Source organism: Oncorhynchus tshawytscha, linkage group LG19 (assembly GCF_018296145.1).
Source record: "Oncorhynchus tshawytscha isolate Ot180627B linkage group LG19, Otsh_v2.0, whole genome shotgun sequence".
Classification (NCBI taxonomy): Eukaryota; Metazoa; Chordata; class Actinopteri; order Salmoniformes; family Salmonidae; genus Oncorhynchus; species Oncorhynchus tshawytscha.
The window spans coordinates 8,718,988-8,733,230 of record NC_056447.1 but is presented as its reverse complement, the minus strand read 5'-3'; the positions used below and the strand labels follow the sequence as shown (position 1 = coordinate 8,733,230).

The 14,243-nt window shown below is 43.0% G+C and overlaps 1 protein-coding gene across 1 annotated transcript in view; it reads left to right on the top strand.

Annotated features, from left to right (window-relative positions):
• The first annotated feature begins 247 nt into the window (after positions 1 to 247).
• Positions 248 to 14,243, top strand: part of cspg4 (chondroitin sulfate proteoglycan 4) — a 94,906-nt gene continuing 80,910 nt past the window's right edge. The window contains exon 1 of the mRNA XM_024379030.2: positions 248 to 379. Within this exon, the coding sequence (XP_024234798.1) occupies positions 307 to 379 (73 nt within the window). The 5' untranslated portion in view covers positions 248 to 306. The remainder of the gene's footprint in view (positions 380 to 14,243) is intronic.

The window sequence follows — 14,243 nt, the reverse complement described above, 5'->3', positions numbered from 1 at the left end:
TAAAGAGCCCTTCAACGTTGAGTGGCCAGACTCAGTAATTTGAGAGAGCGGGGGGTAGAAAGGGGCGAGGGAGAGTTGTGTACTTTTTTCCACCAGGGGCGGCGTGGCTCTCTCTGGGAGTGTGCTAGGCAAAGGGCTGAAGGGAGGCGTAGGCAGGGCTCTTGTGGCTTTTTGGGGGGCGTTTACTTCGGGGGCCCAACCCCTCTTCCATAGAGTAGAGATGCAGAAGCAACTCGGCTCCCAAAATTAACTGGAAGACAGTTCCCTTTGAATGGAGAGTGAGTTGCAGAGGACTACACCGGCAATATGAGAGCCCTGCGTTTGGTCCTGCTGAGTGCCTTCTTGCCCCTGCTCTGTCTGCCCAGCCCCAGCCATGGAGGTAAGTGCAACAAGCCAAATTAGTTCTTCAAGCTATTAGTCTCCCAGCTGATCCCCTGTTATGTCAGAAAGTCACAGCTGTAGCTATTCAAGTCAACTCTCACTTTCAGGGGCTTCTCTCCTATACATATCAATCATAATCACTTGGGTTTCCGGGTTGAAGTTGCCTCTAATCGCTGACTTAGGTTCAGCTAATCGATCCTTCACCCTCCTCACTTTTGGGAGGTAAAAAATAAAAACTGACATTGGACCCGGGCATAGGGGTACCTTCATCCCACACCATTAGATATCGATCAGTCAGTTTTCTTTCAAACACATTTTACTGCTGTTTTACATGAAATGACATACACCTGGAGAGATCTGCTGTAGGTGTTGTGCAGTGCTATAGGTCTCAGACAGCAGATGTTGAAGTTTATGTGTAATGTTTGCTCAGGAACAGTTTTGTGGGAGCAGTGTGTTGGTAGAGGGTACAGTCAGTCGTTAGATAGCTAACTTTAAAGGGAGGTGAGTTTGAGGTCCCCTCCTCGAGCTCTGAAAAGCTCTTTCAGAAGCAGCCCAGGGCCAGGGTAGGCAAGGTTTGATTTCACCCATCCAGGGAAATGAGCTTTAGGTGGTGGAGTGTCAAGAAAGAGCTGGCTTCCTCTCTCTCTCCCTCCCTTCTCCTCTCTCCCTCCCTTCTCCTCTCTCCCTCCCTTCTCCTCTCTCCCTCCCTTCTCCTCTCTCCCTCCCTTCTCCTCTCTCCCTCCCTTCTCCTCTCTCCCTCCCTTCTCCTCTCTCCCTCCCTTCTCCTCTCTCTCTCCCTTCTCCTCTCTCTCTCCCTTCTCCTCTCTCCCTCCCTTCTCCTCTCTCCCTCCCTTCTCCTCTCTCTCTCCCTTCTCCTCTCTCCCTCCCTTCTCCTCTCTCTCTCCCTTCTCCTCCCTTGGCCCCACAGTTCTGAGATAGATTGAATCAGGAGCAGCAGCACCTCACAGTGTAGTTCCCGGCCACGAGGAGTTTTGGAAGTGTTTGTGGTTGGGGGAAGGCAAATCTGGTGTTCGCCCTGAATCTGGTGAGGGAATGAAACGATGCCTTTCAAAAGCTCACTGGATCCTACAGAAATCTGTACACATGGCAATTTGGCAGGAGTATCCCAGGCCCCATTGCACAGATGTTTAGTTTATTGTTTGTGCCAGGCTCTTAGATCTTTCAAATCACATTGGACATTTTACTCCAGTTAAACTCCAATGGGAAAACAGTGATGAGCCCCAGTCTGGGGTTGGGAATGCCACTTGGTCTGAGTGGAAAACTGCTTGTTAAGTCTAGTTTAGGGAATCGTTTCAACCTTCAAAGCCTGTGTAGTGAATGTCATCTGTAGCACTGTAATGGGATGTTATCAGGTGATAGCATTGATATCAGTTGGCACCACAGCCTGTAGTGTTAAACTGCTGACCCGATAGCACTAATGCTAAACAGATGTTCCAGAGTCTGCGCCTTTCTTCCCCCCCCCCCTGTCACCCTCACCCTTCCAACCACAAGCTGTCAGGAACACCTCACAAACTACCTGGAATATGCATCTCTGACCTCACCTCCTCTGTGTTTGCATCTTGTTCCTGTGTCACGGGGTGCCACATTGCTCGCAGCTTGAACTGGACGAACTTGTACGTCATTGTACGACAGCAGAATGCTATAGAAAAGTCACTCTAATGATTTCTCTGGTCTGTGGAGCTGTTGCTAAATGACTCGGGTTCATAAACCTAATTCTCCTTAACTGCTACGTTAATTATCCTAACCTGCAACAAAAAGTCTAATCTGACAAAAGCTCTATCCTTTCCAGTCAAAACTACTACATCTCATTCTCTACCTCTGTGTATTTTGTGGCTATGGTAACAGAGCTAAACAAATATGGAGTTTGACGCTGGGCTTCTTGGAGCTTCTATACAAGGAGCCCATGTGTTCTGTGTGAGTTGCCAGAAGGGTAAACTGCACAGACTACAAGTGTCTGCACATTAGATTAATGAATCCAATCCTTGTTTAAGGGAATTGACGAGATTAGTCGTTGGTGACTGGAGCTCTCTGACTAATGCAGCCAGCACCCCTGAATTCACCCCCCACTTTAAACAGTTTACTAACTAAAATGTTATGTTACACTGTAAATGCACATTATGTAGATGCAACATACTGGGCATGCAAATCCGACAGTGTATAAATACGGCGCAAATCACACAGGACTTATTTTTTGGCCCTTTGTACATCATCGTAGAATAGGATGGCAACAATGTACAGTGCCTTGCAAAAGTAATCATCCCCCTTGGCGTTTTTTCCTATTTTGTTGCATTACAACCTGTAATTGAAATTGATTTTGATTTCATGTAATGGAAATACACAAAATAGTCCAAATTAGTGAAATTAAATTTAAAAAATAACTAAAAATATAAATAATTCAAATAAATAAAAAATGGAAAAGTGGTGCGTGCGTATGTATTCCGCCCCTTTGCTATGAAGCCCCTAAATAAGATCTGGTGCAACCAATTACCTTCAGAAGTCACATAATTAGTTAAATGATGTCCTCCTATGTGCAATCCAAGTGTCACATGATCTGTCACATGATCTCAGTATATATACACCTGTTCTGAAAAGCACCAGTGTCTGCAACACCACTAGCTAGGGGCACCACCAAGCAAGCAGCACCATGAAGACCAAGGAGCTCTCCAAACAGGTCAGAGACAAAGTTGTGGAGAAGTACAGATCAGGGTTGGGTTATAAAAAAAAATCAGTAACTTTGAAAATCCGAATTAGCACCATTAAATCTATTATTAAAAAATGTAAAGAATTTGGCACCACAACAAACCTGCCAAGAGAGGGCCACCCACCAAAACTCACGGACCAGGCAAGGAGAGCATTAATCAGAGAGGCAACAAAGAGTCCAAAGATAACCCTGAAGGAGCTGCAAAGCTCCACAGCGGAGAATGGAGTATCTGTCCATAGGACCACTTTCAGCCATACACTCCACAGAGCTGGGCTTCACGGAAGAGTGGCTAGAAAAAAAGCCATTGCTTAAAGAAAAAAATAAGCAAACACGTTTGGTGTTTGCCAAAATGCATGTGGGAGACTCCCAAAATATATGTAAGAATGTACTCTGGTCAGATCAGACTAAAATTGAGCTTTTTGTCCATCAAGGTAAATTCTATGTCTAGCGCAAACCCAACACCCCTCATCACCCCTCATGGGTATGTTTTTCATCGGCAGGGGCTGGGAAACTGGTCAGAATTGAAGGAATGATGGATGGTGCAAAATACAGGGAAATTCTTGAGAGAAACCTGTTTCAGTCTTCCAGAGATTTGAGACTGGGACAGAGATTCACCTTCCAGCATGACAATGACCCGAAGCATACTGCTAAAGCAACACTCGAGTGGTTTAAGGGGAAATATTTAAACGTCTTGGAATGGCCTAGTCAAAGCCCAGACCTCAATACAATTGAGAATCTGTGGTATGACTTAAAGATTGCTGTACGCCAGCAGAATCCATCCAACTTGAAGTAGCTGGAGCAGTTTTGCATTGAAGAAGGTGCAAAAATCCCAGTGGCTAGATGTGCCAAGCTTATAGAGACATACCCCAAGAGACTTGCAGCTGTAATTCCTGCAAAAGGTGGCTTTAACAAGGTATTGACTTTGTGGGGAGAATAGTTATGTACGCTCAAGTTTTCTGTTGTTTTTTTTTGTCTTATTTTGCATCTTCAAAGTGGTAGGCATGTTGTGTAAATCAAATGATACAAACCTCCAACAAATCCATTTTAATTCCAGGTTGTAAGGCAAGAAAATATGAAAAGGGGGGTGAATACTTTCGCAAGCCATTGTACATGTAATTATGTAGTATAGACATCCATATACAGACATCGATGTTAGAGACATGGTTTCGCAGTCCACTTAATCACAAAGGTTGAAACCCAAATGGCAACCTATTCCCTATGAACAAAAGTATAGGCGCATCATACAACAATTTAAAATATTTTACTGAGTTACAGTTCACATAAGGAAATCAGTCAATGGAAATAAATTAATTAGGCCATAATCTATGGATTTCACATGACTGGGAGTACAGATATGCATCTGTTGGTGACAGATACCTTTAAAAAAATGTAGGGCAGTGGATCAGAAAACCAGTCAGTATCTGATGTGACCACCACTTGCCTCATGCAGCGGGACACATCTCCTTCGCATAGAGTTGATCAGGCTGTTGTTTGTGGCCCGTGGAATGTTGTCCCACTCCTCTTCAAAGCTGTGCGAATTTGCTGGATATTGTCGGGAACAGGAACATGCTGTCGTACACAGCAACCCAAACGTGCTCAATGGGTGAAATTTCTGGTGAGTATGCAGGCCATGGATGAACTGGGACATTTTCAGCTTTCAGGAATTGTGTACAGATCCTTGCGACATGGGGCCTTGCATTATTATGCTGAAACATGAGGTGATGGTGGCGGGGGAATGGTACAAACAATGGGCCTCAGGATCTCGTCACGGTATCTTTGTGCATTCAAATTGCCATAGATAAAATGCAATTGTGTACGTTATCCGTAGCTTATGCCTGCCCATATCATAACCCCACCGCCACCACGAGGCATTCTGTTCACAACGTTGACATCAGCATACCGCTCACCCACACAATGCCATCTGCCCAGTACAGTTAAACACAAGATTCTTCTGTGAAGAGCACACTTTTTCCAGCGTGCCAGTGACCACCGAAGGTAAGCATTTTCCCACTGAAGTCAGTTACGACGCTAAACTGCAGTCAGGTCAAGACTCTGGTTAGCACACAGATGAGCTTCCCTGAGACGGTTTCTGACAGTTTGTGCAGAAATACTTTGGTTGTGCAAACCCACAGTTTCATCAGCTGTCCTGGTGGCTGGTCTCCGACAATCCCGAAGGTGAAAAAGTCGGACGTGGAGGTCCTGGGCTGGAGTGGTTACACGTGGTCTGTAGTTGTGGGGCCGGATGAACGTGCTGCCTAGTTTTCTAAAACGGAATTAGAGGTGACTTATGTTAGTGCAATTAACATAACATTTTCTGGCAACAGCTCTGGTGGACATTCCTGCATCAGCATGCCAGTTGCACGCTTCCTCAAAACCTGAGACATCTGTGGCATTGTGTCATGTGAAAAACTGCTCATTTTAGAATGGCCATTTACTGTCCCCCGCACAAGGTGCACCTGTGTAATGATCATGCTGTTTAGTCAGCTTCTTGATATGCCACCTGTCAGGTGGATGGATTACCTTGGCAAAGGAAAAATGCTCACTAACAGGGATGTAAACGATTTTGTGCACAACATTTTGAGAAACATGCTTTTTGTGTATGGAACATTTCTGAGATCTTTTATTTCAGCTCATGAAACATGGGACCAACACTTTACAGGTTGTGCTTATCATTTTGTTCAGTGTAATTCACTTGTTTTGACAAGGGCCCATGGGGTGACAGTCGTGATAAGATCAACCTCTTACATTAGTTCTTGATCTTCGCTATGTCTGCTATAGGCTGTATACCCAATCTTCCTGATATTGTACATCTGCTGTAGGTGGTATTTCCAAACGTTCTGACATTGTTTAATGAATGGTATGTGCACTGAGCATTGTTATTTGCATTGGATAAGTGCCCTCCACTGGCTAAGACTAGTACTGCTACTACTACAATCGGAATCGGCCCCAAAGGACACATCATTTTATTACAACCTTTTGCTTGATACTAGGGGCGTAGGCACGACTGGGTCTGGGTGGGTGCAGGCACAGGTGTAGGGGATCCAGGCCCACCAAATAGGCTTGAGGGAAAAAATGCTTTACTCGTCAGTGTTCCAAATGGGACGTTATTTGCATTGTACTTGACTGGGGCAGGACCTCAACGAAACTGAGTACCGGCACCATTTCTCCTGCTTGAGTTCCTGCACCTCCTATAGAATACTAGTTCAAAAGTATTGAGAAGTTCCTGCAACTAAATATAAACGGTACCGGCACTCGAAATGAGTACTGGCACCTATTTCAGTCCAAGTCAAGCACTGGTCTAAACATGCATACACCATCAGATAGAATTCATAGCAAGCAGTAGGGAGGGGGTGGGAAAAGGAATAGGAATATACAAAAGGGATATTGACAATAACAATAATAATAATAATAATAATACAATAATAATAATATATGGTATTTGGCAGATGCCTTTCAGAACACTAAAGGACATCTTACATAAAATCAATTTCAGTTAGGCCTATGTAATGAATATGAATTATTCTTTATTTACAGGGGGGAAAACTATAAAAACAAATTGTAAAAAGAAATCAGCTCCTGAGTGGCACAGCGGTCTAAGGCACTGGATATCAGTACAAGAGGTGTCACTACAGTCCCTGGTTTGAATCTAGGCTGTATCACATACGGCCGTGATTGGGAGTCCCATAGGGCGGCACACAATTGGTCCAGCGTCGTCCGGGTTTAGCCGGGGTAGGCCGTCATTGTAAATACGAATTTGTTTTTAACTGACTTGCGTAGTTAAATACAGGTTAAACTGATTAATTTCCAAATAATATGTGGGCTCTGGCACGTGTCACTTTGCGCTGATACCATGTTCAGAAAACAGCAGCTATCACTGTGTTGACTCTCTAGCCAACTTGGCTAGCAAAAACAAGTAAATGTGATGTTGGAGCTTTTGCCAAGTTATTTGATATCAGTGATTTTGCCATGAAGGGCTTCCAGTACATTCAGAGACAATGATCAGCGTTACAAACATTTTTATTAAACATTCTTAGAAATCATGAACCCCGCTTCTCCACTTCGACACACGCTCGATCCCTCCCTCCGCTGAGACATGACATGAAATAAAAAATGGAGTTATTTAAATGTATGCTCTGTTGTGCCTTGCAAGTAATAGGATACAACAACCGGCCCTTTACCAGTGTAATCATATAGCCTAGCTTGAGACTCGAGTTTTGAAATATAAGAGACTCTACATTTATTATGAAAGTAGGCAAATGCATGGGGAATTGAATTGAATTGGAAATAGAACTTTGTCCTGTGCTTCTCCCCCAATGCACTTTAGTTAGGCCCTATAGGCTATTTGATCATTTAACTGATATCACACAATGCATTGTAGGCACACATGATCTCCCGCGCCCACAGAGAATAGCATTCTACTTGCATTGTGACTCATAAAGTGATCTTGACTAAGAAAAGGTTGTGGACCACTGTTCTGGTCTATATAGGCTACAGCCTATTATGAGGTGCGTGTCTCACGCAAACCTGATCTAATTCGATTGGCCAACATGCTAGTGATTAACACTAGAAAAGCCAGGCCTCGTTGGATCCCTTCGGGCCAATGACGTGTCTTTCGAAAGTCAACAGTCTAATAAACACATTTCATATATACTATCGGAAGAATAATCATTTGGTTGTGTTTATGAGGGTGTTCGGTAACGCTATACAAAATATAATGTATTTCAAAGAACACAATAGAATTCATTTGTTTATGTAACTGTAGGCTACATGTACAAAATTAAAAAAACACAAAAAAATAAACAATTCAAGTGTTAAAATCCATTAAATAAACACCATCACAAAGAACAGAAATGATTAATTAGTTAAGGGCAGTTCTTAAGGAATGAATTTATGAAAAAAAAAGTATTTCAAAAGAACAGAATGGCATATTGTCTGTTTAAATATATTACTGTGCTTTGAGTGTTGCAAGTGCACGTGGGAGCTCAGGGGGTTATTTTTAAGAGTTTAGTAAGGATAGGTGATTTGGAAACTGCAGAATCGTCTCTTTCTGATACTATATAGACATCAAAACGTCTTACATGCTTGTCACTCTGTAGGAGAATTTGCTAAAGATCACTTTCTGAGTCAAAATGCAAGCCGAGATCTTATTAATTTAATAAGTAGACATGCACTCAAAATTGACTGTAGCGCATATGGGGCCCACAAGCTAATGGTGGCTGAAAACACAATCATCGCGGAATGAACGAGTGACGAATTTCCGGCCAAGGGTGGTTAATTTAAAAATAATTCCTTCCTCCCTTGCCCCTTGCCCTGCAATTGTATACTCGTCTGGCGTCATGATACGTCATCAGAGGTGTCCACTTAATTTGAGGGCTGAGGGGATAGGGTGTGTCTTTTAAGTGTTTGGACCGCAACCTATGGCTCGAGGAAGCTCAGATCACGTGTCTGCAGTTATCTGATTGGCCAGCGACAGGCCTGTAGGTGCACTTGATTTGCTCTCTGGGCCTGTCGGGTAGGGGGAGTTCTTCTACCTTCAGACACATGTAATGGTTCAATATGGGAGCCCTGCCTACCAGGCGCTGGGGCTGCTGAATCAAGTGCACTTACCGCCAGCATCACAAAACAAATAAAAACAATAGGATCGCAGGGCTTTATCGTTGTTGTTTTTTTACGACCGGTTGGTGACCACTGGTTTAGGTGTCGTTTTGATGGGTCATCATCAGTTGCACAGGCCTGGCAGGGAAAAAAAATAACATGTCCTCTTAAAACTGCTTATAACACAAATTCTGTTTGTGATATTAAGAGTCTAACACAATAGTGTGTTAAATAGACTTATTTAAGAAAAGTCAAAGATGGGGGGACATAACTTAACTTTAAAAAAGTTGTTTTAGTCTAACTATAGGTCTGGTTTATTATATGTAGGTCTGTGTGAGTCGCATGTTAAATGCATGAGTCATGGATTTACGTAGGCCATCACATGTGTGGGGTATAGTATACAGTAAAGCATAGGGTAAGCTATACTTTTATGATAATTTAATGTTGATTTAAGTTCGCAAATTTTGGACCACATACATTTTTGCTGGCTCTGCCATCAACGGATTTCTGCCTACGCCACCGTTTGAAATCATATGGAAATAAGAGGATGCCATAACATTGCAGAGCATGGGAAAGAAAATCAATGTTGACAGTGTTCTAATGAAGGTAAAGCTCCCTCCTCTTCCTGTCTGCTTTTTATCCTGGCAGCTTAAGACAGCAGGTTTCACTATTCGAGTGAGTTCTGTGTTATTAATGACCTTTCTGCATGTGGCCGGGGGCAAAATCCGTTGTGAGAATCCACATTTCTTAATTTGGACATTCCCTATGCCTTCTCCCGCTCTTCCCCCACCAGGCGGAATAAGTGTAACTTTATAACCCTAGTAAAACTTACCATATGATAGGGCTTTCCATCTCTACTTGTACTTATTCCCGCCTGAGATATGGCTTTTTCTTTTCAACTCTGCCTAGAAGGCCAGCATCCCGAAGTCACCTCTTCACTGTTGACGTTGAGACGGGTGTTTTGCAGGTACTATTTAATGAAGCTGCCAGCTGAGGACTTGTGAGGCGTCTGTTTCTCAAACTAGAAAGTGCACTTGTGAAGATACCCAAGTCAAAGCCAGTGTTTCTGTCCCCGAAAAGTGCAATCGTTACATTTTCTCCCTCAAGGTAGTAGGAAAAACAAGTGTAACACAAAGTTAAACAGCACCGCCCAGCATATTTATTGTTGATAAGAACTGTTGGGGAATTTAATGGCGTGGATTTCATGATCAGACCAGCGTGACCAACTGGGTTTGAATAGACTGTGTTAACCCGATCAGCTAAGGTCAAGGCATTACATTTCCCCTTTGGCGACCAATGAAGTACTGGAGAAGATCTTATCATATCTGGTTTTGAAGAAGTCTGTGTTAGCCCATCGAGCTGAAGAGTAGGCATGAGATCAGGGAGCTAACCAATGTCTTCAGTTCTCAGGCGAAGTTATCATTTTAAAACATTCATTTTCTGATAAAAACAGTATCTGATTTGCCCAATAGGCAGTACAAATCTGCTTCTCTATGCTAATGTAACAGTGTAAATAAGTTGTTCAATTCCTGCATAAAATGGGTAATACAGACAGGAAGTCTCTCCAGTGCCTCGACCAGCACAACCGGGGTTACCTCTACCCGTCCCATCCGGAGCCAGTCCCAGTGGGATGCATCTCTCCCTTCCCAGGGAGTATGATGGGACGGCAGCACAGTGCCAGGGGTTCCTTTTACAACTTGACCTCTACCTGGCCACCTTTCACCCAGCTCCCTCGGGAAGGGAGAGCGTGTCCGCCCTCGTCTCATGCCTCTCGGGGAGAGGTCTGGAGTGGGCAAACGCCGTGTGACAACAATAAAAGTAGCGAGGCTATATACAGGGGGTTTCGGTACAGAATCAATGTGTGGGGGCACCGGTTACTCGAGGTAATTGAGGTAATATGTACATGTAGGTAGAGGTAAATTGGCTATGCATGGATAAAAATCGTATCCAGTGTTGGGATGATTCAATGGGGGAAGTGTGATAAAAGAGCCTGGTCTGATGCTTAACAACATGGCAATACCTTGATCAAAATATCCCTGTTTCTTCCCCATCCTAATATAGACAAAACTGCTTCTGTGAGAGGCTTAGAAAATGTTCCGATTGCCATCTCAATAGTTCCTGATTTCAAGTATGCCTACTATTTGATTGTATTTTTTTTTCTTTCAATTAGGTTGAGATAGTAATGGAGATTAAAAAAGGACTTGTAAGAGAGCAATTAACTGTTATACCAAGAAAACTTTTTCGTTATTTTACTTCAGGACCCATTAGCTTTACATCAGCTATGGCCAAATCTACATTAATGATCGTACAAGGAAAAATGCATTCCTTAAAATGACTGAATATCTGTTATGAAAATATGTCAACATACAGTATATCTTTGAAGACATACTTGTGAGGCTTTGTAATTTAAACCCTCCATGAAACTTTCCTTCTGTTAATAATATAAACATAGACAGCCTTGGTGGTCGCTCACATGTTTTAGTGAGTCATCGGCTACTTCCAAAATGGCACACTTGAGTCACATGTAGGTCTATTGCTGCTGGTCTGTGGGAGTTCTCTCGGGTCCACACAGTGTCTGAGTGTGAGTCATACACTCATGAGGCCACTGTGGTTAAATCATGGGATACTGTATCTTACACTAACACAACCAACACATTTTGAGTCCTCTCAATAGTGCTTGTTAGAAATGTTGTGGTAGCGTTTTTGGGAAAACTCTCCCTTTTAACTATCTCAAAACCAATGGAAACCCGACATGAATTTTCCTCTAACATCCTTGTATGTTCTACCTAGAGAGCATTTCTTTCCAGCAACCTTACACAGAAAATATAACATGATTGTCTGTTGATGTATGAAATTACTCTGTCTTCAGTTGACCTGAATATGCAGTTTGAATATCTCCTGCCATTTGAGTATCGCAACATGGCTTTGGCAGGCAGACGGCAATATGCAAGGAGGGCGACACAGAGGCATATCAATGCCAACTTTTGTCCTGTTGAAATCTTCTTCAGGCCTGATAAAACCCTGAAGTGTTTCTGGGTAATTTGTAGCCTGCCTGTTCTTGTCAGAGGCTGGGTCCTATGGGAGAAAATCAAGGGGCCTGCTGGGGTAGCTTGGTTCTGCTCTTGCAGCTGACAAGACGTGACTAAATTGTGCTGGATAAATATAGCTGGGTGTAGCCCGACCCAGTAGCGTATTGCTTCACATTTTGCAGAGAGGAGAGGGGGTGTGAGAGGGGCTGCTTGGAAGCTCTGGGGAGAGGAGAGGAGGAAAGGGGTGCAGAGTGGTGGTTCACACAGATTCCAGTGTTCAGGGGCTAGAGCATGTCGTCATCTCCCAGTCACGGCAGATTGAAATAGACAGAGGAAATGGTTTGCTCCATGGAGTTCTGCCTGACTGACTGCAACGTCTTCTTCAGTAGCTGCCTCGGGTGCTGAGGGGACTTGCCAGGAGACCAAGCCCTTGTCTGAGCTGATATAATAGCCAAGGCTAAGTTACGTCTTTATTGTGTGTTTATTTACAGCACTTGAGATCATTGCTGTTTAATGCTCATTGTAAAGCAAACAAATGTGTACTGTCTTACACAACATTCTGAAGCTCTTGAATGTTTATTTGGTACATAGGGATACATATGGAATGTAATAAGACAAGTCTCAATAAAATGTTATTGTATAACATTGTTCTATGTTGCTCAATAACAATCAAATGGTGAACAATAATGCTAGCTAAATTATCGGTTTTGGCAAAACAGTACAACTCGCAAAGTAGACAAATCATAGGTCAAATAGAAAAACACTATCAAATGGAAGCAGAATCAATGTACAATGACAAGAGCTACCCAGTATTTTGAGGTGAAAGTATTGGAATATGCTCCCACAGCCACATAACGAGTGCATCAGGTCACATACACTATATATACAAAAGTATGTGGAGTCCCCTTCAAATTAGTGCATTCGGCTATTTCAACCACATCCGTTGCTGACAGGTGTCTAAAATCGAGCACACCACCATGCAATCTCCATAGCCAAAAGGAGGCAGTAGAATGTTTTAACTGGAGAGCTCAGTGACTTTCAACGTGGCACCGTCATAGGACGCGTCTAGGAGCAACAACAGCTCAGACGAGAAGTGGTAGGACACACAAGCTCACGGAATGGGACTGCTGAGAGCTGAAGCGCAGAAAACTCGTCTGTCCTCGATTTGCGCCACTCAGTACCGAGTTCCAAACTGCCTCTGGAAGCAACGTCAGCACAGGATCTGTTTGTCGGGAGCTTCATGAAGTGGGGTTCCATCAGTGGAGGCTCCTCAGATGAGAAACGGAAGGACCATCCTACTCAGTGAACTTCATAAAAATAACAAAAATGTAACATTTAAAGTTATCCTTTTTAGATTAAATTATACTAAATATATTGACATTTCACCAAATAATTGATTGAAACACACTGTTTTGCAATGAAGGTGTACAGTAGCCTCAACATCAATCTGTAGGGTAGTACCATGGTGTAGCCGGAGGACAGCAGGCTTCCGTCCTCCTCTTGGTACATTGAAATCAATACAAAACCAAGGATGCTCTTGGTTCTCGCCCCCTTCCATAGACTTACACAGTAATTATGACAACTTCTGGAGAACGTCCCCCAACCTATCAGAGCTCTTGCAGCATGAACTGACATATTGTCCACCCAATCAAAGGATCAGAGTATTAATCTGGTACTGAAAGCATAAGCTACAGCTAGCTAGCATAGCAGTGGATAAACTATGGTGAGTAATTGACTCAAAGAAAGAGAAAGACAATAGTTGAACAGTTTTTAACAAATTTATTTATTTAAAAATGCAGGAGAAGCGAGAGAGAGATTATCATTTTTTTCACTTTCTGTTTCACTTAGCTAGCAAATGCGGCTAGCTAGTTTAGCCTACTCAAACACCCGGCTCAAACAGAGAGATGCTATGTTAGCTAGCTGGCTATGACTATCCAACACAACACTGGAACACTTCCAAGTCAAGGTAAGCTTTTTGTTTTATTAATTTATTGCCAACGGGGCCCACCGGTGTAACTTCTTACTGACTAAACACTGTAACGTTACTGCATGATTGTAGCAGGTTTACTAACACATTTCTAGTTAGCTAACGCACCTTTGTACATCGCGCTGTAATGTACAATTTACATTATTTTAGCGCCCAAAAAGTGTAATATGAATACCATTGCAAAGGAACATTTCTCCCCATTCCAGCAAAATCAATGACAAAACCTTCAAGCTGCCTGATTGAAGAAGGCAGTGAGCTCCATCGGGTCTTTTTAAAAATGGCGTGAAAGTGAAACCTACTGCGTGATAGGGAAATAGGGAGATAAGCTGTGTGGGCAAACTGCTTTTTCATCCGATCCATCCAACTTATCACCTCTAAAATGTAAATAAAACACTATAAAGAGTTCATATAATGTGTCATTACATACCTATTTGAATCATGTTTTTAGGGCGGTGCTAAAGTTATCTTCAGAAAAAAACAACGGCCGTCGCGGCTTTTGAGAGTCATGATGGCTTGCAGTGATGACGCA